This window comes from Macaca mulatta, chromosome 7, assembly GCF_049350105.2.
Source record: "Macaca mulatta isolate MMU2019108-1 chromosome 7, T2T-MMU8v2.0, whole genome shotgun sequence".
Classification (NCBI taxonomy): Eukaryota; Metazoa; Chordata; class Mammalia; order Primates; family Cercopithecidae; genus Macaca; species Macaca mulatta.
The window spans coordinates 40,875,471-40,902,160 of NC_133412.1; the positions used below are offsets into that span (position 1 = coordinate 40,875,471).

Here is a 26,690-nt window from a genome sequence, read left to right on the forward strand (position 1 = left end):
CTCATGCCCAGGATGTGATAAAGCCTGCTTTTGAACCCAGGCAGTCTAGTTTTCGAACTTACCTCTTAATAATTATTTGACTCTGAAATTCACTTTAGTACAGTTTTATAAACAGAGGACTCAGGTATATGCAAAAGTGTAAAGTACAGGGAAAAAATGGAGAAAGAACATGATCACATTCTGAGTTGGGGTTAATAGTGCCTTGAATGTGCCCAGTTTTCCTGGGTAGAGGGGCTAGATTTGAAGTTGATCCTTCCCAGTTACCATAACTCTCCTACTTTCCTCAAGGTAAGTGTTCCTGGTGCAGTTAAGGTGCCTCATGATGAAAATGTCATCTAAGTCTCTGCATCTGTTTATTTTGGTACCATTTAACCAACATTTGTTTTGACTGAGTTTTCGAGTGGGCCTTCCACACATTGGCTGCTTTCTAGGAGCTGGGAAACGTTGCCTCTTAAGGGTCTTCATGCTGGTAGTCAGTGACAGAATTGTGCAGTCTCTAGATGAAGGCGTAGATGAATTTGGATGTACACCATGTGCAGAGGGAGCCTTATTTCAGTTTCATTATGCTTGCTATAATATTAAATCTGAGTTGGAATGTGTTACACAATTTTTATGAACATAATCAACTTTTGATTATGTTTGTCCATGTAGAGAAATAGCAGTTTTTGTAAGCTTAAGGTGATTTGTGTTTTGTTTGGGTTATTTCTAAACAAACATGTTTCCATATGAGAGGAGCTGATTATTCAGGCATTTAAATAAAAGACTGGAAGCTATATTGGTGAGAGTTGGAACATTGTCCTGTTTCTCTGACTCTCACACTTTATGTTAAGCAGCAACTTGAGCAGAGTCTGTGGCCCTGTGGGAAGTGGCTGAGTAATTTACTTAACAGAGCTTGTCTTTGATAATAGCCCAAGTTGGGGGTTAGTGGTCTGAGAGAAAAAAAAAGCTATAGTGAAAGCAGCAGCAAAGGAGTTTATAAATAATATCTATGGTGTTGAAACCGATTTGCATAGATTATGCCTTTCCTTGCCTGTGCCTACTCTTATATATAATTAAAAGTTGACTACAGTATTTGGTTGCAAAAAAAGGAGCATAGGCGGGTGGATCACAAGGTCAGGAGATCGAGACAATCCTGGCTAACGTGGTGAAATCCCGTCTCTACTAAAAATACAAAAAAAAAAAAAATTAGCTGGGCGTGGTGGCGGGTGCCTGTAGTCCCAGCTACTTGGGAGGCTGAGGCAGGAGAATGGCGTGAACCCGGGAAGCAGAGCTTGCAGTAAGCCAAGATTGTGCTGCTGCACTCCTCCAGCTTGGGGGACAGAGTGAGACTCCGTCTCAAAAAAAAAAAGAGCATATTTTAAGTATTCAATATAATAAATCACTACATAATTGACTGCTGTTACAGGATTTCTTTCTTATTTTGATTTGATTAATGTTTAATTTTATCATTTCTTATTCCTTTAATTTCCAAAGCAATATTTAAAGTAAATTTTCATTTGGTCTTTGTAAGGTATGTGAATGGCCATGCAAAAAAACATTATGAAGATGCACAAGTACCCTTAACCAACCATAAGAAATCAGAAAAGCAAGATAAAGCTCAGCACACAGTATGCATGGATTGCAGTAGCTACAGTACATACTGGTAAGTTAACATTTTCTGGAAATGGTATTTCTTACTATGTGTGTGCAAGTGTGCTCCCCTCCCCTCCCTGCCCTCAGTCTTTAAGCCAGCTATTACTGCTGTTACCTCCTTTTAGAACTATTAGGATTCACAAAGGACTGGAGCCATCCAGAATGCCTGTCTTTATTCATTCAGATTTTACTTTGCACTGTTCCTTTCAACTTCTAGGCCTCCTCCTCTTTGCCTCCTCTTCTCTCCCACCTCCTGTTCCTCATCCATCCTAGCTTCAGGGAAATAGATCTACTTCTTTGTTGTTATTATAATTTCTTTTTCTTGTGTTATTTTAAATTGAAGGATAATGTGATAACCCATGTTCAAAAGAACTCAACAAACCATGTTCCTCCTGTCCCCTGTCCAGTTAACATTTTTGTCATATAATCTTACAAATTTTAACTGCTTTGTTTAAAAAAAAAGATTATTCTGACAGTCTCCCTTTTCCCAGTGCAGTTCCACGCTCCTCTTCTACTCCCCCAAAGGTAAACGTCAAGAATTTGGTATGTAGCTTTACAGGCTATATTTTTCTTTTTTTTTTTGAGACGGAGTTTTGCTCTTGCTCCCCAGGCTGGAGTGCCATGGTGCAATATCGGCTCACTGCAATCTCTGCCTCCCAGGTTTAAGCAATTCTCCTGCCTCAGCCTCCTGAGTGGCTGGGATTACAGGCATGTGCCACCACGCCCAGCTAATTTTGTATTTTTAGTAGAGACAGGGTTTCACCATGTTGGTCAGACTGGTCTCGAACTCCTGAACTCAGGTGATCTGACTGCCTTGGCCTCCCAAAGTGCTGGGATTACAGGCATGAGCCACCACACCCGGCGCTATTTTTTTTTTTTTTTTTTTTTTTTTTTAGTATCTTTTAAAAAGAGGTTGGCAACAGGTTCTGTTCTCTCTTTATAATATAATATTCATGTCTATTTCATATAAATTACGAAGTAGGTATCTATTTTTGTGACTACTTAGAACTAGGTTATTTAGGTTGTGAGTGATGCTTAATGATCCATATCCATTTGGTTATGCTCAGAAAGTGTATTTTGCAGTTTTAACTTTGGTGTGAAGCAAATTTCTTTCTGTGACTGGTAAATTATGATGAACAATTCTTGTTTTAATCAGTTTTCCCTGGATTCAAAAGGTTGTTGACATTAAAGAGGGGGAATAAGCCATTTAAAGGATCGCCTTAGAGATATTTTTTATTGCCAGACAGCCCTTGAATGTTACATGAAGGCATTATTGGGTAGAGATGGGGATTTTAGATAAGTCCAGATAACACTTTTAATTCACTTTCTACTGAAATGATGTGAGAATCCTTTCCACATTGTCCTTAGTCGATAATTGTATCATAGGAAGGTACCCATCAAAAGGAAGAAGAAAGGGTCAGTGGTTTGCCAGGTCTTTTACTTTTTTTTTTTTTTTTGAGACAGAGTCTTGCTCTGTTGCCCAGGCTGGAGTGCAGTGACACGATCTCGGCTTACTGCACGCTCCACCTCCCAGGTTCACGCTATTCTCCTGCCTCAGCCTCCTGAGTAGCTGGGACTACAGGCGCCCACCACCATGCCCAGCTAATTTTTTTGTATTTTTAGTAGACACAGGGTTTCACCATGTTAGCCAGGATGGTCTCGATCTCTTGACCTCATGACCCACCTGCCTCGGCCTCCCAAAGGGTCTTTTACATTTTTACAGGTTCAACACCATTAAATTTTGGCTATTGAATAGACATCTTAAGGGTTATTCATTCAGATCACTACTGTTTTTAATGATCATTTGTGTGGAAGGTGTCCAGACCTGGAGAGAGAGAAGCTAGAGGTAGGTGAAGATTTCAGTAAAAATGAAAATCCTCCCAAGATTTTCACACAAAGGTTAGTGCTCAGTTTATTGTATTTGCTGTTGTGAAACACTCCTACCAAAGTTAAGCATTAGCCAGGCAGTTAAAGCAAACATTTGCATTCCCCTTTCCCTCAGGAAACTTCTGTACTAGAGTGATGTGGCTACCTAATTCGCAGAACTGTGTGTTTCTGTGTGCTTGTATTTCTGCTTTAGACAACAGAAATTAATATCATTCTTGAAGTATCTGTCTCACATTGTCATGGGCCACATCTTCCTATAGTACCAGATACTGAGAACATTCATTCTTGATTTTCAGTTAGCAATGTGAATGAATTGCTTAATGGGGGACTTTGGAAGTACAATTAAATCACTGTGTGCTGTAACAAGTTTGTCGTTGTTTTCTTGCTGTTGGTAAGATTCTGAGGAAACTAACTCTTTAAGAAAATTTTAATTATCTTGATGGAGTGAAATTATATTCAATGCCCTTTAAAAATGTAGATTATATATTTTAGTATCTTTATCCATTGCATTTTAGGGGCATATTTTATTAACTAGAAATGGGAATTGAATTGGTTTTATATCGCTATAGGTATATGTTGTTTCATGGTAGAATTGGAATTAAATGGAAAATCTTGAACCTTGGGGAGCGTATACTGTGATGGAGTCTTCTTGGCTGACTGCCAGGCTTTTGTGTGAAGTTGTACAGAGCTGCAAGTGTGTGGACACCCAGAGCTGCTGAATTCAGGAAGGGAGCTGCAGCTGGTCGCATTATCGGCTCATTTGTGGGTTTTAGAACGAAATGCCAGGGAATCACCCTGTAGCATTACACTGAAGGCCTAAAAGGAATCCGTGATAGTTGTAAATTGATGAAGATGTAGTTTAACATTCCTCCCACACCTCACTGTGATGAAGAAACAAACAGATTTCCTATTTCTGTGTGGAGTGTGTACATGTGTTGTTTTCTAGTGCCCGTTAGTAATTTTACTTCAATTTATTAATTTTCCTTGTACACTAATTTCTTGTGGTTAGACTGAACAATTGATATCAGAGGTAAAACACTGGTGCATTAGGTTTAAGGTGTTTGATTATAAATATCTTGGCTAAAGTCAAAGCCTTTTTTGCAGTATGCTCTGTCCCTAGAGAAGTTACAACATATTCTGAGGCTTTCAGTTCTTCTTTCCCTACTTTCCCCTTGTCAAGACTCCCTGCCCTGTCTTATGTTTGCAATCCTTCATGAAGTTATCACTGAACTCTTCTCTTCCCCCAGTTCCAGTTGTAGCTGAATGTAATCTTTCCTGAACTCACAGCTCTTGGAATCCTTATAATTTCCTGCTGCACGTTAGTTAGTTGTAAATGTCCTTGGAGACTGCAGACACCATATCTCAGATCTTTGTATTCTTCCCAAGTATGCAGTGTCTGGTGCAGAGTAGGTGACATATGTTTGAAAGACTGAATTTTGTTAACTGTCTTTCAGAAACGGGGAAGGTTATATCAGAGCTGTAATACTGTGTCCCCTGATCATCTTGAGGGACTAAAGAGCCATATAACATTTTTCCTGCAGAAGACTTAAATCATGATATAGGTGAACTACTTCATTTCCCTCCCAAGATGGACACCCTCATAGAGCAGTGCCCCTCCACCTTGATGTAAACAGGGGCCCAGGGAGGAAGCATGCATTAACCAGGCAGAACCATATAAATCGGGTTACTGTTTCATAAGAGAGAAAGCAGTGCCAAAAGGAACGATTCTGATTTGACACAAACCCACTTCTTAAGGAGATAAGCAGATTAACTTGAAAATGAAAGGTAAATTAAGATTTCGATGAAAATAAAAATCTTCCTAAGATTTCACACAAGAGCTAGTGTTTAGTTTACTGTTTGTTAGGTAGTATTTCATTTGCTCCCATCCCGATTTCCCTCCCCTAACCAATACATATGGAATTTTATGTGGTGTACATTATTGTGATTGAGAAGAAACAAAGATTAAAATTAGAAACTTTGATTTTTTTTATGGAGGTAGACTTTTGGAGTTAATAGATTTAAAATACTGAACCAATAAGTTTTGACGTCTGACATAGTCTTGTCAACTTTAATATCCTTATCAGTAATGGCTGAATTTTTGAGAATGAAGAATTATGAAAGGAATATTAAAAGTATATTCCTTTAGGGCAGGTAATGTTTTAAAGCATCCTTTCAAATGAAGAAATATTGTGAAATGTGAATCATTTGTCTAGAAAAGAGGCTTGAATTTCAGATTTTAAACACTTGTAATAAATAACAATTTTAATTAAAGTGAACATAAAGCTTTATTTGTGAGTTTAAACAGATAATGAATCATTTCCTACAGCAGTTGTGATTAAAAATTTTTAAAAAGGAAAATATTTTGTTGACTGTTCTTATAAACTATTTGGATCCATATTTTCAATGTAAAAAGTTAGACAACAGGGAGAGTTTTATTTATTTAACAATAATATTTTGAAGTTTAAGAAGAAACTTTCTAATAGAGGTAATCTAAAAACATAAAAGGCTCTTCCTTAAGATATGCTGGTACTTGTTTGCTTTTAACAAAGCAATGGATATGGGTTTGCTCTGCAGGTATTCTTCTAATTTTCCATAACTGGCTTCTTTGGTGGCAATACATCAGAGTTTAGTAAGAGAATTTAAAATATTCTTGCTTCCTAAACAAATTATTTTAGATTTTAACCTTTCTCAGTTTGAAATAGATGAAATCACTAGAATATCAGCTTCCTTTTTTTTTTGTTTTCAGTATTACTGTCATTTATAATAAAACCAGAGGTCAAATTTGCCTGTAAATATCAAAATGTCATAGAAGTGAATGAAAAGGAGCTTGAAACTTAAGGATCTGTCATGTTTCAGGGGTTTTTGTTGCATAAGAGGTTTTATTTATTTATTTATTTATTTATTTATTGGTATTAGTATTATGCATGGCTTACTGTAGAAAGATAGCTTTGTAGCCAGTAAATTAAAAGACTTGTTTCTTTACTATTGCATAAAGAAGGTTTTATTTGTATGATTATTCCTTCTTGTGAGTGAAGAATGGTTTGCTTTGGGAATATTTTCTTAGTTCTTCAAGGACAGGATGTGGAAATCTTGAGTCTGGCTCTGTAGCTGAGGCTGGAGTGCAGTTGTGCCATCTTGGCTCACTACAAGCTCCACCTCCCGGGTTCATGCCATTCTCCTGCCTCAGCCTCCCGAGTAGCTGGGACTACAGGCGCCTGTCACCTCGCCTGGCTAATTTTTTGTATTTTTAGTAGAGACGGGGTTTCACCATGTTAGCCAGGATGGTCTTGATCTCCTGACCTCGTGATCCGCCCTCCTCGGCCTCCCAAAGTGCTGGGATTACAGGCGTGAGCCACCGCGCCTGGCCAATGTGGAAATCTTGACTTGGGTAACTTCAATAGCACTAACAACAGGAATTGAAAAAAACTTAGAATTTTAAAGCTGAGAAAGAGGTAGAGATTTTTCTCTGTCTTGGGTATGACATATATGTTATTCAGGATGGTAGCAATTGAGCAATTAAATGTGGCCAGTGTGAAGAATTAAGTGTTTTTTATTTTAATATTTAAATAGCCCCGTGTAGCTACTAGCTACTATTGGACAGTGCAGCCTCAAACTGTTAAAGTGTAACATTAAGTATATTAATGTTATAAACTTTCAAAACCTTAAGATAGAAATCTAACAGAAACTCCAAAAAGAAAATAGGCCAGTTTTACTAAATAAAATACTGTAGTTGCAAATAACTATGACTTAAAGCAAAGCTAACCCAGTTAGCTATCAGAAAGAAAAATATATAATTACCAAGTAGAGTTAATTTCACTTGAGTTCTATGAACATATTCATTATTAAAAGAAACCTCAGATTATTGTCCCATTGGAAGCAAAATATACTTTATTTCCAAGAGCCATTTCTTGTTTTAAACAACTAATAACATTGAAATAAAAGGAAACTTAAGCCCTTATAGTTTGCCAAAAACCAGAAAGCAAATATCATATACTAAATGAGGAAATGCTGAAGCCATTTCCATTATATCAGAAACAAGACTAATACTTCCTGAAATCATTCACATGATTGTCACTATTATTAAGCATTGTTTTGGTAGTTTTAACCATTGCAGTAAGACAGTAGACAGTAAGTCAAATAATTTGCATAAATATTGGAAGCAAAAAATTGTTTCTACTTTCAAATGATATGATAGAATAGCTGGAAAGCCCGGGGGGACTCTAGTAGAAAACAGCAATGAGGATTAAATATAAGACACTTTGGAAAGCTGATGTATGAGAAATATAAACAAACTAATGGCTTTCTCTTTATTAGTAGTCATCAGTTGAAAATGGAAATGACCAAGCAAAAGTATTCAACAGAATGACAAAACTATCAGTTACACCTAGGAATAAATGTGTTAAAGAAAGGTACAAAGTGAAGGTAATGCCCCTTATGAAGAAAACTTGATATTATAATAAGTAGTCCTTTTCTCCCTCAGTTTTTGTCTTCAAAATGTTTACTTGGGACAGATCCTGGTTTACATGATGGTCCTTAAACATATTGTGAACATTAAAAAACAAAAAACAAAAACACACCTTTTTACTCAATAAATAACATTTGTTGAGAAGCTGCTATGTGCTAGGGACCTAGTTTCTAGTGCAGTGGTCTCCAAAATAATGCACTGGCAGTATGGGAAGAGCATTTAGAACTACTGCACCGTTTTATTTGGAAGGAGAGAAAAACCTTTGTCAAATATTTAACACCTGCTGCCAGAGGTCTGTAGATTTGATGATTGTGTGCCATGGGTTACACACAGTCTCCTAAATCAGTTTCACCTGTGATGTCCTCTGTTTACTTTGAGCATTTTGCATTATATATCTGCTTAGTTATATGGATTTATTCCTTCCATGTAACATGTTTAGCCAAATGGACACATGTTTTAAAAGGTCTTAAATTCTGCAAGGTAATGACGATGATGTAAACACAAGAAAAGGGCAAATGGACACATTTTCCTACTCCGTGCTCATCAGACACATTACAGGATAAAATTGGCTATCTAATAAAAACACAGACTAATAAGACCTAATAAGTTGGACAAAATGTTTAAAAATTACCATGAAGATGATAGGAAGTATGAATCTATATTCACTCTCATTAATGTCAAACCTTTACCTTATAGTATATTGCACTTTGAGAAATTATGGCCAGGCATGATGGCTCACACCTATAATCCTAGCACTTTGGGAGGCTGAGACAGGAGGATCCCTTGAGCCCAGGAGTTCGAGACTAGCCCGGGCAACATAGGGAGACACTATCTTTTAAAAAAAAAAAAAAAAAAAAGGAAATTAGTTTAATAATAGTATGAAGATATTGTGAATAGCAAGACATTTAAAATAGTTTATTTCATTTCTAGCTCACTTTAAAAATTACTTTTTTGTAATATATAATTTAGATTTACTTATATAATTTATTAATACAAATGCATATGTATATACATATATATAGAATATAGTGGATACTCAGTTTTGTGGTTTATTTTTTAACTTGATTAGAAAGCTGATGAAAATAGCTTGAAGGCTTCCTTTGTAACTGAATGCAGGTCTGGATGCTCACTGCTTGTAAAGTCCAGTTAATACAAGTGAGGTCTGGTAGAAAGAAAGTAACTTTATTAACCAAAACTAGTAAAAGGGGAAGTAGCCGGATTTCTATCCAAAGTTATTGTTTTGACTTTAGTAGACTAGTGTTTTTTCTTTTAGAATTAGAGGGGGCATATAGTGCAGGGCAAAAACAGGAAGGAAACAAGTGTTTCTAAAGTTAGAATTTTTTAAAGGAAGTAAACCTACATTAAATGTTAGGCCGAGAAAACGATTGAGCCATGCTGCGTGTTTTCATTTTTGGAGAAGGAGAGAAGAATGTGAAGATGGAGACGACCGAATGAAGAATATTGTTTTGCCATTAAATAAGTGAATGGTGCGAAATGGAAAATATTGAGGGGTAAGAGAGTTTGTGGTATATGGGATGAAAGTTTAACTCTAAAACTAGAGCAGGTAACACTGAAGTGAAAGGGAAGATTGGGAGGGAAGGGGTGGGAGATAAGAATATCTAAGCAAGGCTGACATTGTGGAGACCATCAAATACTATACTTAGTTCAGTTACAGATAGCTATGGATTTGAATGTTTCTGAGGGAAAAGGGAAAAATATGTACCAAAGGAAATAACCAAAGTATAGAAAAGAATGTTGTTTGAAGAGAAAAAAGATGAGTTTTTGAGAGTTTATAGAAAGAAAAGTAGCAAGGTTTAGGCAAGGTTAAATACTATACATTAGAAATAAATCAAAATCTAAAAAGGCACATATAAAGTATGTGTGATGAGAAAATTGAGCAGTGTCATTTTTGTTGTTTATTAGTGTCAACTTGAAATAACTTTCAAGCTCTGATTTTATTCATTGTTTACCTCCCTAATTATGTAATATAATAAATAGCTTGTGTTTGTTATGAAAATTTACCTGCTACTTGATGTATCTTTTTTCAGTGCACAGTAGTAAAATCAGTTGTATATATCCTGTCTAACAGCAGTATGCATATTATACTATACTGTACATTTAATTAGGAGTTTATTAGCTGTTGGCTTAAATAAGTTTAAAACTACTTTATGATCATATTTGGCTCAATGAATTTGAATTTGAGACTAATCTTTACATAGCCAAGATGATAATGTTACTTGTCTCAGTCTTAGAAGTAAAGAAAGACACCAGTCTCCTTCTTACCTTCCTTTTTTATATCCTATTTCCTTATCTAACATCTGTAATATATACCCAACTACAATTTTCAAGTATTTTTTTTTAATGTTCAGTGTACTCACTTTTTCTTAAATACTTCTTTCTTTCTATTAAATACAGTCCTTATCTGACAAAAAGTCCATCAGAAGTAGAGCTTATCTTTAGGCCAGGCACGGTAGCTCCCAGCACATTGGGAGACTAAGGCAGGTGGATGGCTTTGAGCCCAGGAGTTCGAGACTAGCCTGGACAACATGGCAAAAACCCATCTCTACTAAAAGTAAAAAAACTAGCTGGGCATGGTGGCACTTGTCTGTAGTCTCAGCTACTCGGGAGGCTGAGGTAGGAGGATGGCTTGAGCCCAGGAGGTGGAGGTTGCAGTGAGCCGAGATCACACCATTGCACTCTAGCCTGGGTGACAGAGCCAGACCTTGTCTCAAAAAAAAAAAAAAAAAAGTAGAGCTCATCTTTTCTTGAAGAGTAATTTAAAATCAGTAAGTCAAAACTTGCTTAGGTATAAATTTTATAGCCTAAAAGTTGGTCATATAATGTAGGCAGTTCCTGACTTCTGTTTATCACATGAAGTCCTATGTATATGAAGATGCTGAGCCCGGCCTCCTCTCCTAGAGGCCAGTCAGGTTATCTGAATCCTGCCTAAGCCTCTCCCGTCAGTTTCTCAGCACCAGTAGTATATAAAGAAGAAAGGAGAAATCGAGTGTTTTCAAATACTATGGATTTCAGCTACATTTTGGGACACATTTATTTCCACCTAGAATGTTTAACCACATTTCATAGCATTTATTTCAAAGTGGGATATGCATTCCAGGCTTCAGAGGACCAATCTACATGTTTTTAAAACACAACCTATGAGTTACGTACTTTTTTGTACCACTTATTCTGACATATTCTTCTTGAAGGGAAAATTAAGAAGAGTGGCTAAATTTTTTTCCTGGTGTCAGAGGTATGCATAATTCTGACCAAAAAGCTTCAATACAATTGTAGTGAATCAGGAAAAGATTTTTAGAACTTTCAAATCCGTCTGTTTGCCTTTTTAAACACCACTATTAGTGGGACAATTTCTCATCTGAAGACTACCGGCAACATTTACATTTTCATTTATTTCCCACCTTTGCTACTTATTTTCTTTTGACCTCTGACCACAGAGGAAAAAGAAATCAAACCAGGGGAATGTAGGCAGCTAGAGAGGAATGTGCTGTGAGGCTAGCAGTTACACAGAGGAAGGAAACTAACATTTACTAATCCTCTACCACGTGACAGGCACTCTCACCTTAGAAGTTTGGACCTGTGGAAGCAGCTGTTTTCCTTAAAGAATAGCGGTAACAACAATCATAGTAATATATACAACTTGTATAATATGAAATTCAAACAGTAGAAAAGTTATATTCTTAAAATAAATGTCCCTCTTAGTGACTGACTATAGGAACACCTAGAATTGGGTCTTAAGAAATAGAGATAGTTGTAAAAACCTAAAAAAAAAAAAATTTTAAACCAGTGAAAAACAAATCCAGCCAAAATAAAGTTGAGTTACGGCCGGGCATAGTGGCTTAGTCTTGTAATCCCAGCATTTTGGAAGGCTGAGGTGGGAGGATTGCTTGAACTCAGGAATTTGAGACCAGCCAGGGCAACACAGTGAGACCCTGCCACTACAAAAGTAAAAGAATTAGCCAGGCATGGTTACTCATGCCTGTAGTCACAGCTACTCGGTGGGCTGAAGCAGGAGGATCGCTTGAGTCCAGGAGGTCAAGGCTGCTGTGAGCTGTGATAGCATTGCTGCAAAGCAAGACCCTGTCTCAGTAGAGAGAGAGTGCGTGAGCAAGAGAGCCAGGAATGTAGTGGCTCATGCCTGTAGGCCCAGCACTTTGGGAAGCAGAATTAAACAATTGGCCAGGCATGGTAGGGTGCCTGCAGTCCCAACTACTTGGGAGGCTGAGGTGGAAGGATCACTTGAGCCCTGGCAATGGAGGTTGCAGTGAACTGAGATGGGGCCAGTGCAATCCAGCCTGGGTGACAGAATGAGACCCTGCCTCAAAAAAATAAATAGAGTTACAAAAAACTAAAAAAAAAAAAAAATTTAGAGAGTCACCCAGCTGGAGTGTAGTGACGTGATCATAGCTCACTGCAGCCTCCAACTCCTGAGTTCAAGTGATCTTCCCACCTCAGCCTCCCGAGTAGCTGGGAGGGACTACAGGTGCACACCATCATGCTTGGCTATTTATTTATTTATTTATTATTTTATTTTGGCTTTGTTTTGCTTTTTTGGAATGGAGTCTCACTCTGTTGCCCAGGCTGGAGTGCAGTGGCACAATCTCGGCTCACCGCAACCTCCGCCTCCTGAGTTCAAGCGATTCTCCTGCCTCAGCTTCCTGAGTAGCTGGGATTACAGGCACACACTACAACTCCTGGCTAATTTTTGTATTTTTTAGTAGAAACAGGGTGTCACCATGTTGGCCAGGCTGGTCTTGAACTCCTGACCTCAGGTGATCCACCCACCTTGGCCTCCCAAAGTGCTGGGATTACAGGTGTGAGCCACCTTGCCCAGTGAATTTTTTATTTTTTAATTTTCACAGGGATGGAGTCTTGCTTTGTTGCCCCGACTGGCCTAAAATTGAGTTCTTTTTTCTTCCTTTCCTTTTTTGAGACTAGTCTGACGTCTGACTCTGTTGTCCAGTGTGGTGGCATGATCTCTGCTCACTGCAACCTCTGTCTCCCGGGTTCAGGCAATTCTCATGCCTCAGCCTCCTGAGTAGCTGGGATTACAGGCACATGCCACCATGCCTGACTATAAAATTGAGTTCTTATAGTTCAATAAAGTTAATTTCTTATCTCTTTATGCTAGTATTGTAGAATTTTGGGGCAGGTAGTATCTTAGATTCCCTACATTAGCAGTGCTATATAAAAGAGAACTAATGCAAGTCACATATGTAATTTTGAATTTTTTAGTAACCATATTAAAAAAGCAAAAAGAAACAGGTGAAATTATTTTTGATTGTATGTTTTTTAACCTAGTATATCAGAAATACTGTGTCAACATGTAATCAATATGAAATTATTAGAGATAGTTTGCACATTTTTTATATGAAATCCTTGAAATCCATTGTGTATTTTACATTTTAAGTATATCTCAACTCGTGAAATTTTCATTAAAAAATTTGATCTGTATTTAGATTCATAAAAATTGCAGTTAAAAAAGTAGATTCACACTGTTTCAAACATTGTTTTCCAATAAATCGAGTACCAAACAAATCATTTTTCTCCAATATTTGTATCTGTATTGACAAAAATTACTCTTCAGAATAATTGATTTGACTCAGAAGAAGTGCAGCACTGTCAAAATATCCATGCAGGTTAAGTAAGTCCACTAACACTTGTAAAAACTTATTATTATCAACATGAAATTCAAAGGGGCATCATATAAATTGAAAATCAACTAAGTTTATCCATATCAACAAAGCATTTGTTGTATTTTTTTTTCATAGGTTTTGCAGCCAGTTTACACAGTGCTGTGCTGCTGCATGTTAATTCATGTTGAAAAATGTGTACAATCATTGATTTGTATTATAAAAAGCTTCAGTTTTAACATAAATTCTTGTACTTGTCTAGCTAGGTCATAAATAAGCTTTTTCTCTCCTCGGGTCTTCAAATCTAGCTAATTGATATGCATTGTGATATAGGGGTAACAGTGTAAATCACACTGAGATTTCTAAAAATCTATTCCTGGTTTACTCTTTGATTGTTGAATATTGGCAAGCATTTCTTTTGTTTCAAGAAAATCTGAATTAGAGTTACCAGAATTGTAAATCTTTGCAAAACTCTTCCTTGACTCAAGCAACCAACAGTAGCTAATAATGTGGTCATTAAATTCATTGTCTTCTATTTCTTTTAACAGTTCCATAAACTGGTGATGATTTAGAGCATTTGTGCATATGTACTGAACAATTTTGGGGTCTTTTTGAGACAGAGTCTAGCCCTTTCGCCAGACTGGAGTGCACTGGAGTGCAGTGGCGCGATCTCAGCTCACTGCAACCTCCGCCTCCCGGGTTCAAGCCATTCTCCTGCCTCAGACTCCTGAGTAGCTGGAACTACAAGCATGTGCCACCATGCCTAGCTAATTTTTGTATTTTTAGAAGAGATGGGGTTTCACCATATTGGCCAGAATGGTCTTGATCTCTTGACCTTGTGATCCACCCGGCTCGGCCTCCCAAAGTGTTGGGATTACAGGCATAAGCCACCATGCCCAGTCTGAACAATTTTAATAGCTGCCTCCATGATACAGTCTGCCTCAGGGCACAGATATTTGCATTGTGTTTCACACAGCAGAACAAAGTAATCAGAGAAATAAATCCAACAAATACAGATGTTTGAACACTGTGTTGCTGGAAACTGACTTTTTTATATCTAGCTGAAAGTTACACATTTAGAGAATTCAAAAATATCTACAATATAAGATCAGTTTTTAAATTTAAGATTGCAAATAGATGAAGACATTTCTCTGTAAATTTGAAGGTCATTTGAGACAGATATACCTATAGTATTAATTGGGCATTAACTCTTCTAAAATTCATCTAAAGCTAAAAATACTTGTAACTTTTCAAATGCTGACTTAATTGATCTTTAGTATTGTTAGAAGGGCCTTTTTGTTCACTGACAGTTGCTTGATGTCTCAAAGATTTTTCACTTTCTGTAAAATATCTTTTTAGTTTTTTTCCTCATAATTTAAAAATACAATTTCCTTAACTGAAATAATTTAATTTTTCATCTCACCATCTTAAAATTGTTTTCTACATTGAACAAGAATCTGAACTAGTCAGGCGCGGTGGCTCACACCTGTAATCCCAACACTGTGGGAGGCTGAGGTGGGAGGATCACTTGAGGCCAGGAGTTTGAGACCAGCCTGGGAAACAGGATACCCCAGCTGTATTTTTAAAAAATAAAGAAAAAAAGAACCCAAGCTGTTTTATAGCTGGCCGCTTACAAGCTCAAGTTCTGTAAAATCTTCAGGAATTTTTTTGTTTTACATTTAATTCTGATTTCACTGATTGTGACTAATTTTATTGATTATTTTTTAACTCAAGCCATTTTGTATTAAATTGAAATGCATTTGCTGAAAATGTCTTTTAACTGTTGTCTGTTATCTTAAAACTTTTTTTTTACACAGCAGCTTTTTAATTTTGCTCTGCTGCAGCAAATTGCAATTGCCATTCTTTGTAAAATTTGTGACATACCTTGTTGAGTCTGTTTTCTTTTCATTTGATTCTTCCTCAGTAGTATACCTTCACTTGAAAGTAAAAATTTTTCTATTTTTAAGCTAGAAAAATAATTTAATTATAAAATAATTAAAATAAGTATTTTAATTTAATTGCCAATTATGATTTACATAAGTGTCACTGTAACTTATGGTATCTGCATAAAAGGTTCAAATAAACCCATTACAGTGCTACATTGTTGCATAGAAAAATCATTTGAACTGACTCATTCTATCAGTTCTAGATTGGTGATATGCTTTTGTGTAATGCTAGAAATGACACATTTACCCAACTGTGTACTGCCATATATCTTGCACAATTTAATAATAAAAGCAGAATACAGTTCTACCAAACTATAACATTGTGCTTAATTGTAAAAGATTTTACACTGCTTCAGTTAACAATTTATATTAATTAAAAGTTTTAAAACTTAAAATTGTATTCCTCAGTTGCCGTAGCCACATTTGCACAGCTCGAGTATAGATCAGCTTACTTTGGTGATGAAAGGGTAGAGAGGCAAAGCAACTGGACCCAGTTGGCCTGGAGGAACAGAGCAAGTCCGTAAATGAGTCTGTACTTTAACAAATGTAATTTTATATCCAAGGCTGACTTCATGTTATACCAAAAAGGATTACTTTAATTTAAAGAAATAAATCAGTTGTTTAATTTACTTTGAAATAATTTATTTGTTTAAACAACCACTTATTTGTGGCAGTTAGAGGTTCAGTTTTCAATTAGATATTAGTGGCATCCTATAAATACATAAAAAGCGATCTGAGTTTGCTCTTAGACTTCACTTTCCAGATAAATGCTAGCATTTCGAGTTTTGAACACTGAGTATTGTTTTATTCAAACTACATGCATAAATTTATACAAACATAAAATGAAAATGTAAGCAGAAATTCGAGTAGAGTAACGATACAATTTCATTCTTCAGTGAATGCTTAAGGTTTATAGAGGTACCAAATGCCTTAAGCCCAAATTTACAGACAAAGTAGATCTTATCCTCTTAATATTTGTGCTGAGAGGGAGCAAAAAATTAAAACTTTGCACTAATTTAATTTCTTTATGTGGTGGTTATAAGACCAGTGAAGAATTTTTTCTCCTGCTGGTAGTACTTTGATAATAGAAAATGGTCCAGGATATAAAAGACTGCTTTTGCTATTTGTGGAATTGTTGGGAACTGACTTTACACACTCAGAATATGTTAGAGAAATCTTGAATGACTGCCTGGGTGGTCAGTTAATGAGAGTATGTGTTAAATAATTACATATATAACATTGTAGTGACAGTTTTCAAAGCATCCACTTAAAATTTTCATTTCTCTGAGTAAAAGACACAAGCCTGCTTTTTTGTGTAATCTTTTAAAATTGCTTTTTCCCACCTCTTTCTCTCTCTTTCTGTCTCTTTTTAATAAAATGGTTTTCAGATATAAGATGTTTTTGGGATTCTGCTAGAGATGACCTAATTTTTACTAATTGCTGTGCTTTCAAAGTTTTGTTTGCTGAGAATGGCAGGGTTATTTTTATTATTCTTTGGTAGTAATAACAAGTGGTTTCATGCAAAGCTGCATATTCAAAAGAATATCTTAGTGCCAGCTTGTCAGTTGTTTTTGTTAAAATTGGCCTTATCCCAGGAAAAAATTAAATGTTAATGCGTACAAGTTAAAGTTTATATTATGTGTGATTTGTTACATTATTTGCTTATTGTCTTGTAAAACACACAGAGTGTTGGTTTTTAAAAATAGCTTAAATATTTTTCTTCAAAGCACTTATCAATTGCCTGAATGATATAGCCACTGTTTTATACTTTTGTTTTGTAGTGCCTCAGAATGAAAGATCATTCTTCTCAACTCATCTGAATTCAGTCTCTTTTAATTAAATTCTGTTTAAAATGTGCAGCTTTAACTTTAGTTTTTCTATTCAGATATCCCTACAGGCTAATTACCTTTTCCCTGCTTTTCACTTAAATCTCTCCTCCCCCCAATTCCCCATTAATTTGGGTTGGGAAGTGTTACCTTAAAGCTTTAGGCTTAATGCTACATGAAAAGACTCGGTGCTTTTTATTTCATTTTCCATGTATTAGGCACCACTAAAAAGAATGTAACACGTGTAGCAGCTTATTTCATTTTCAAAGGAGGAATTGAAGAGCTTTTGAGTGAAAAACGTGAAAAGAAGCTCATGTTCATTGCCTACGTGGCTTTTTAAAAGACTCTTGAAAAACATTCCATTGTGAATTCCAGGTCCTCTTTAAACTTACCACCAGCAGTAACTGCCTGCAGAGCCATGTGATCATCTTGGCAGCAGCCAGGCCTTTTAGTGATTTTATTACTGTGGTTTCCTCAAGCTCTTTACACACATTGATTAATATTTTCCTTGCAGTTATCGCTGTGATGATTTTGTGGTCAATGACACCAAGCTGGGACTGGTACAGAAAGTCAGAGAACACTTACAGAACTTGGAAAAGTAAGTAATAGGCCTTTGGAAAAAGAAGGGTCTAAGAATGGGGTTGAAGTATTTTTTAGAATTTTTGAGTGGGGTTTTTGTCGATGAGTTTTATTTATTTGCAAGGGGAATTTTGAGGGTACAAGGAAAGGGCAGAAAAAGGTGTGAAATCATCATAGAGTTACTTTTGATAATAGAAAACCCTTGTCAAATGTATTGTGAGGTCTACTAGGAAGCACTATTATTTATGCATCATTTTTTTTTTTATTGTTTGTCCTTTAACTTTTTTTTTTTTTTTTTTTTTTTTTTTTTGAGACGGAGTCTCGCTCTGTCGCCGGGGCTGGAGCGCAGTGGCCGGATCTCAGCTCACTGCAAGCTCCGCCTCCCGGGTTCACGCCATTCTCCTGCCTCAGCCTCCCGAGTAGCTGGGACTACAGGCGCCTGCCACCTCGCCCGGCTAAGTTTTTGTATTTTTAGTAGAGACGGGGTTTCACTGTGTTAGCCAGGATGGTCTCGATCTCCTGACCTCGTGATCCGCCCGTCTCGGCCTCCCAAAGTGCTGGGATTACAGGCTTGAGCCACCGCGCCCGGCCTTTTTTTTTTTTTTTTTAAATTTATTTATTATTATTATACTTTAAGTTGTAGGGTACATGTGCATAACATGCAGGTTTGTTACATATGTATACTTGTGCCATGTTGGTGTGCTGCACCCATCAACTCGTCATTTACATCAGGTATAACTCCCAATGCAATATTTATGCATCATTTTTAAGGGAAATTAGGTTTAATGAACATATTGTCCACTTTGCATCTATGCAATAGCACAGGATCCTAGTTTCTTTTCCTTGCTTGTTAGGGGCAGTTAAATATCACTTGACATTAACAAGGAGCTATGAATACTTTGTCATCATAAAGAAATGAAACTGTTTATGTGTGAACAGACTTTTCTTGGTATAGTCAAATAGCTTAGTTAGAGAAAACTCACTGGACCCAAGATTGAAGCAATAAACAGAAACCCAGCTAGCCATGCCTTTGAAGCTACAGTGCATAGAAGCATGGCTGTGGAATGACTGCTGACTCAAGTGAAATCTGTGTACATCACACCAAATCATTAAGTGCCATCTAATTTATTTTGGCAGTTGGTGTGTAGAAGTTATTGTGAAAACATGCACAAAGCAGGAATGCCTTAACAAACTTAAGTGTAAAGCCCATAGAATGTTTCAAAATTGCATACTGAAAGGAAATAACCTAACTTCTTTGAGGGCAATACTGCATAGTGTTTGTTAAAACCAGACATGTATGTCTCATTGGCTAACTAGATTATAAAGCCGATACTGGAAGAATAATGATTTCTTTAAACCAATTAAAGTACTTCAGGTTTAAGTACTTTTTGGTTTGTCGTCTTTTGGCTCTTTTTTAGAGTGCTTCTCTTCTAATTTGATGAGCCCTATCTAGGATTAGAGACAGATACACACAGATCCAAAATATTTAATTTTCTCTGAAAGTGTTCACAATAAACATGAAGTCTGAGATTCCTGAAGGAATGTATGTGTAGTATCACTCTTTGGTGTGGTGATGTCATTGTAAAGGTCTTAGTAACTTGATTATTTGTTATAGAAGTGGGTGGCTACCAGAATATTTTTTCTGCCACTTATGGTTTTCTCTAGGTAAAGACTACCCTCTCAGTCTGAAATAAATTAATCAGAACTAAATCAAAGGGAAAAGAGGGCATTTGGGAACCTGCATGCATTTATATAGTTAGGAAATCTTTTATTTCCGTTGACCACTTCATCAGATGAAAGGTGTCACAGACCACCTGTCTACACGTCTGCTTGGCCCCAGTGAAAAGTCTACCTTACAGTCCATTTCCTATGTTGAAAAACATTACCTAGATTCATTTTTGTGTTTTGCAAACGTTGGTTTAATCTGTAGTGGAATTTAGAAACTACGATCATATTTGTTTTACTTAACTTTTGACTATTCCACATGCCCCATGGAGCAGCACTGTCCAGCAGAACTTTCTGCAGCGACGGAAGTGTTCTCTATCCACTCTAATATGGTAACACTAGCCATACGCGGAAAGTGGCTAGTGCAACTCAGACACTGAATTTTAAACTTCAAATTTAATTAATTTAAATAGCCACCTGGAGTGAGTGGCTACTATATTCGATAGCAGGGATCTAGAAGATTCTGCATTTTGAGAGTCATTGAGGATAAAATGTAGTAACTTACATTTTTAAAAGGTGAAATGCCTTATTGATATAGGTTACAACTGCAAATGAACTCTTAGGCATTGTCATAAAGAACATATATACTATGCTTGTGGTTTACCTTCCCCACTTCACAGAATTTGTGAAGGAATGATTGAACACTATAGCGTATGGAATTGGTCTCTTCATCTTGCAGTTACCAGTACTGTGAGAGAGAGACATACAGTTCTGAAGAATATTTTGAGGTTTGAAGCAACTGTCACTAGTTCTCATGTTTCAAAGACATAATTCATGTGGAAGTTCTGTAAGAAAAAATAATTATGTATTTACTTTGGATTAACTTGGTACTTTTAGAAGGTGGGAAATAATTGGCAGCCTTAAAAGTCTGTGTTGTTTAACCATAATTTTTACTTGCTTTAGATTAATTTGCCTGAGATACAAAAATTTTAAAGTGACCTTTTGAAAATAGAAATAACTTTCTGATAAATTTTAAGCAAAATATTTCTTACATCAAGAAAAATTTTGAGTGATTTTAATTCAGAATTTCTGCACTGATAAGGACGTGTTTTGGAATGTCCTTTGGCGCGTAGCTGCATCTAATGAATGTACATGTGCCTATATTCCTGTAACTTATTTATCATTCCTCAAACTCAGATCATATCCTCATCTATTAAGACAAATGAGCAAAACATGACATCTTTATATCGAAATTAAGAAAGACAGCATGTGGAGACTTACTGTTAAATTTCAGAACAGTTGTGTCAGACCAGGGTTTTCCTTTTGTTGTGAGGAATGAGCCTTCTGCTCTGTGAAGCTTCGCAGTGGGTCAGACAGTGAGAGTGGTGGTGGGGAGTGTCCCACGGGCTGCATCTTCTGACCAGCTTTGCCAGGAGCAGCATCCAGCCCACCTCTGCTGGACGAGCGGTGTCTGGCCCACCTCTGCTGGAGGAGCAGTGGGGATTTCCAAGGAAGTAGAGTTCCTCAGTTAACTTCAAATACGTGTGGGCCCCAGTGGGCCTGACGAAGCAGTCAGGGAGGTCTCCCTGCCCTAGGTCTTGAGGGCAGCTGGAGTTTATTCTTTGACCTGTGGTGTAGCATGCATATATTAATAACTTTTTCACTATCTGTTTGTGTTTTAATAGCTCAGCTTTCACAGCTGATAGGCATAGGAAAAGAAAACTTTTGGAAAACTCCACACTAAACAGCAAGTTATTAAAAGTAAATGTAAGTAATTAAAATTTATTCAAATATAAGAGTTAGTTGAGATTTAATCACTGTTTTGTTACAACTCTAACATGTAAAGTTACCTGTTACAGACTTTCTTATAAATGTGTGTCTTGGATTTGGAGTATTTTACACAATGTTTGCCACTTGTACTGTCGATTATTGCTGTGACCCCAGTGAGTCCATCTGTCAGCACCTTCTTCCCATCAGCATTACTGCTGTGCTCCTCTGCCCTAGAAAACAGTTCACTCTTAATACCTGCTCACACTCCTTACTCATCAGGAAACCCAGCCTTCATTTTTAAGACTAAGTCTTTAGGTTCAGGCAGCTTTTCCTTTTTTTGAGACGGAGTCCTGCTCTTTAGCCCAGGCTGGAGTACAGTGGCGCATTCTGGGCTCACCGGAACCTCCACCTCCCAGGTTCAAGTGATTCTCCTGCCACAGCCTCCGCCTCCCAAGTAGGTGGGACTACAGGTGCACACCACCGCGCCTGGCTAATTTTTGTATTTTTATTTTTATATATTCTTTTTTGAGACGGAGTCTCACTCTTATCACCCAGGCTGGAGTGCAGTGGCATGATCTTGGCTCATTGCAACCTCAGCCTCCTGGGTTCAAGCAGTTCTCCTGCCCCAACCTCCCGAGTAGCTGGGATTATGGGTGCACGCCACGCCCGGCTAATTTTTTCTATTTTAGTAGAGACAGAGTTTCACCGTGTTGCCCAGGCTGGTCTTGAACTCCTGAGCTCAGGCAGATCACCCACCTCAGCCTCCCACAGTGCTAGGATTACAGGCATGAGCCACCACACCTGGCCTTTTTGTATTTTTAGTAGAGACAGAGTTTCCCCATGTTGGCCAGGCCGGTCTTGAATTTCTGACCTCAGGTGATCCGCCCACCTCAGCCTCCCAAAGTGATGGGATCACAGGGGTGAGGTGCCTGGCCTCAGGCAGCTTTTCAAGATTAATATCCCATTGTTAGGAAAATGCGTGTTGGTCATTTATATATGGCTTAGAGTTACAAGTTTGGGGACAAAAATACTTGGGGCATATATATTTATATTTTTCCATTTTTCTTAGTTTTTATAGAATCTTAAAAAGGCATTAAATCTTAAATGTTATTTTAAGGATTTCCTGTTTTTTGCATTGTGTACTCCATGGTACTCATTAATGGTGATTTCTTCATAAGCTTTCAATAAAATACTTCCTTTTAGAACAACCCCAGGATCAGAAACAGCCTTCTAAAAATATCCAGACATTTATACAGAGACTAGTTTGTTTCAAATATTCATTGGACAGAAAAGGACCAATTCCAAATTGGCTTGGTGCTAGAGTTTCAGAGGCCTTGCCTTAGCTTTGATGTTTGAAACAGTTGGCCTTTCCTTGGCATTACTGATGGCCTCTTCTTGCACCACTTACAGGGAAGCACCACTGCCATTTGTGCCACAGGCCTTCGGAATTTGGGGAACACGTGTTTCATGAACGCCATCCTTCAGTCACTCAGGTAATGCTGCAGTCAGAGCTTAAGCGTCTGACATTAAAGGTTAAGAGCAACGGCTCTGGCTTCCTATCTTGTCTACCACTAACTCTAGTCATATGGTTTGGGGCAAGATACCTTAATTTCCTGTGCCTTCATTTCCTCATCAGTAAAAGTGGGGACAGTAGTTCCTACCTCATGGAGTAGTTGGGAAGATTAAATAATGTAATTTGTCTAACATACTTACAGCAGTGTCCGGCAGTGAATAGTTGTTTGCGGTTATTTCCGGTTGCTTCTTGAATAGGCTGGAACTGAGGTCAGCAAACTTTTTCTGTGAAAGGCCTGATAGTAAACATTTTAGTATTTCAGGCTACAGTCTCTCTCATATATTCCCCCACCACCCTGCCCTTTATTAAAACAGCACTTTAGGGCCGGATGCAGTGGCTCATGCCTGTAATCCCAGCACTTTTGGAGGCTGAGGAGGGCAGATCACCTGAAGTCAGGAGTTCTAGACCAGCCTGGCCAACATAGTGAAACCCCGTCTCTACTGAAAATACAAAAATTAGCTGGGCGTGGTGGCGTGTGCCTCTAGGCCCAGCTACTTGGGAGGCTGAGGCAGGAGAATCGATTGAACCCAGGAGGTGGAGGTTGCAGTGAGCCAAGATGGTGCCACTACACTCCAGCCTGGGTGACAAAGTGAGACTCTGCCTCCAAAATAAATAAATTAATTAATTAAATAAAACAACACTTTAAAAATGTAAAACTCGCTTTAAGAGCTGCGTGGTGGAGGGCTAGATTTGGCCTGTGGGCCACAGTTTGCAGACCCTGGATTACAGAGAACCTTGTTCAAAGAGCTTATTTCAGTCATTAGTTGAGTCTTAACCCATTTATGCCAGAAGTTGCAATTTTTTTTGTATGAAAAACCAGACCTTGTCGATGACCCTGAGCAGTAAGATATAAATAACTCCCAGAAACTTAGCATTCCAGTAATGGAACACTAGGCATAAATGGGTTAGGTCATAAGATGAGATGTCTTCAAAATATGAGACAAGTAGTAAAAATAAAATAGTCAACAAGGCTGATCTAAGTTTTGTAGAATAAATTATTTTGAAAGTTGCATACTTTTAGATTTTAATGAGACATCAAAGGCTAGAATAAATGACCTTCCCAAGGTGACACTGCTGATAAGAAGCGGAAGGCATGTTTGATCTCTCCGGGAAGGCACTGCCTCTCAGCTTACCTCTTCTTGCTCAAAGAGGAAATTATAGTTACTACCGAATTCTCCTTATGATTCTGTACAGTGTATCAAAATAATATGGTCAGCTTCATGGTTTGTTTTTATTTGAGGAAATTACTGAATACCTGGAAACAAGCAACTGTAAAGAAAGAAATGGTGACTCCTATAACTGGAGGGAAAATTGGGGATTGTTTTGAAAAGGGATTTTGTTTTCAGTTCTTTTTTGTTTTTGTTTTTTACAAAGTCATCTGTCTATACTATTTTCTTAGAAGGAAGAATCATAATGAAGAAACTGAATGCAAGAGATTGCATTGAATACAATTTAAATGAGACAATTGAAAAATTGCAGTTTCAAAATGTATATGTAGGCTTCATCAACTTTCTTTACAGTCCTATTCTTTTCTTTTTACAATATTTTTCCCTTCCTTTTAAAATAGTAACATTGAGCAGTTTTGCTGTTATTTCAAAGAACTGCCCGCTGTGGAGTTAAGGAATGGGAAAACAGCAGGAAGGCGGACATACCACACCAGGAGCCAAGGGGATAACAATGTGTGAGTTGCAAGAATATGTCCTTTTGGCTTTGAGTTACAAAACAAATTACTCTCACTGGTGGTTTCCATTATATTATGTGAGCTCACAGGCACATGCCTTAAAAAATCTTCTGAAAATTGTGTTTAAGTATCTAGCTGGCAATCTTAATAATTGTTGGAATTCCGGCTGGGCATGGTGGCTCACACCTGTAATCCCAGCACTTTGGGAGGCTGAGGTGGGTGGATCACTTGAGGTCAGTCAAGACCAGCCTGGTCAACATGGTGAAACCCCATCTCTACTAAATATACAAAAATTAGCTGGGCGTAGTGGCGGGCGCCTGTAGTCCCAGCTACTCAGGAGGCTGAGGTGGGAGAATTGCTTTAACCCAAGAGGCGGAGCTTGCAGTAAGCCGAGATCACGCCACTGCACTCCAGCCTGGGTGACAGAGCGAGATGCCATCTCAAAAAAAAAAAAAAAAAAACAAACCTTATTGGGATTCTTTTATTTACCATAACAGGAGGGATAAATTTAGCATTCTGCTTATTGACTGCAGATTTGGGCATTGGAGAATTGGCATCTAGATGTGAAATGCAGTTCTACGAGTAGGCAACGATGAATCTTATTAGTCCCTGTGAACTGATTTGTCTCACAGTATTAGGTAATCCTGTCTTGGATACTGAAATTAATTTGTAGTCAACAAACTAGTTGTGGGGGAATAAAGTCAATTTTTGGTTGATATAGAGAGGGGGAAAAACAGACAAGTGCTCATTAAGAACCAGTCCTGTATCCTTATTTGGTGTAGACCTCCGTTATTTGTGGTTCAGAAGATCTATCATTATGACAATTGTAGGGGGTACATTTTTCGTGTCTTATTTTACAGCTCTTTTTTCAGAAGGACTGTGGCTCATACTCCTTATGTATTTAATGTTTTCTCTGTCTGCTCCTCCACTTCCACACACTCCCATTCTTACTCATTCTGAGGGACCATCCTGTGATTTGACACTGTCCTGCCTTGGTGGCTGAGGGAGAGTAGGACTCAACATGTCAGAATGATGGGCAGCAGGGCCAGAGTCACAGTGCAGGGAAACTGGGAAGCCAGGCGTGGAGCAGGGCTGGAATGACATCACTACAAGTGGTGTTTGAAGGGAGTTTCCTTCACAGCAGCATCTGGGATGAGTTGAGCAGCATCTAGGATGAGTTGAAAGTGCCTACTTTCAAGGAGGCTTTGCACTCTACAGTAATCAGGTCAGAGGGGACAGCAGTGAAACAGCAGAAAAAATACATGTGTATGAGTTAAGAGAAGAATTAACATAGTACTTGATGTATTCGTGTCATGCAGGGTTGAGTTTCAGACTGCAGAAATTGCCTTTGGCTGATTTAGGCAGAAAAGGAATTTACTGCAGGGATATTGGTGAGCTAATCATAATGGGTGAGTGAAAAATCAGGTCTGGAGTCCGAGGCAGCAGCACTGCAGTCACAGTCACCCCACAGAACTGTCCTGTAAGGCCGCCACTGCCTCTGGTGCCCAGCGCAGCAGCAGAGTTCCTGTTGCCAGCACTGCTGGAGATGGGTGCTGGCGGACACGGCCATGCTGCTGCCCTGCACTCCGGATGGTGCTCTTTGTCCCCACTGCTACCAGAGAGGATTTGGTGCCGTCCCTTCTTCTTTGTGTCACTATGTGTCACTTCTTTGTGTCACAGGCTATGTACCTGTGCTCTGACTGCAAGGGAGCCTGAGAAGGCAAGTGTCTGGCTATTTAGCTTTAGAAGTGGGAGGCAAACTCTTAAAGTGGGGATTCTCAAACATAGGAAGAGGGTTCAAGTATTAGGAAGTCAAAAACATGATTTGTATTCCAGGGTCCTACGTGATCGTGAGGGTTGAGAAAGAAGATACTGAGATTCTCTGGGATATCAATCAAGTATCCAAAAATATGGTGCTTATATTGACAGCTATGGAAGTTGAAGTTGAGTTGGATCAGTTTAGCCACAGGTGTAGAAAACCAGAGTTAAGTGACTTAAACATCCATGGTTTGTTT

At 37.9% G+C, this 26,690-nt stretch overlaps 1 protein-coding gene across 16 annotated transcripts in view; it reads left to right on the forward strand.

Moving 5' to 3' along the window:
* The window catches only part of USP3 (ubiquitin specific peptidase 3), an 88,689-nt gene that overhangs the window by 31,468 nt on the left and 30,531 nt on the right, over positions 1–26,690 (forward strand). For 14 of the 16 annotated variants that reach the window (XR_013395154.1, XR_003730916.2, XR_013395155.1 and 11 more), the window contains 5 exons: positions 1,511–1,642; positions 17,922–18,005; positions 21,337–21,418; positions 22,832–22,914; positions 24,562–24,675. Coding sequence is in view for 6 of the 16 variants with exons in the window: in XM_015142357.3 (XP_014997843.1) it covers positions 1,511–1,642; positions 17,922–18,005; positions 21,337–21,418; positions 22,832–22,914; positions 24,562–24,675 (495 nt within the window). In the remaining 10 variants the exon portion in view is untranslated. Of the gene's footprint in view, positions 1–1,510; positions 1,643–9,233; positions 9,496–17,921; positions 18,006–21,336; positions 21,419–22,831; positions 22,915–24,561; positions 24,676–26,690 lie in introns of those variants that run through there. The other 2 variants (XM_077938046.1, XR_003730921.2) reach the window with 2 other exon arrangements.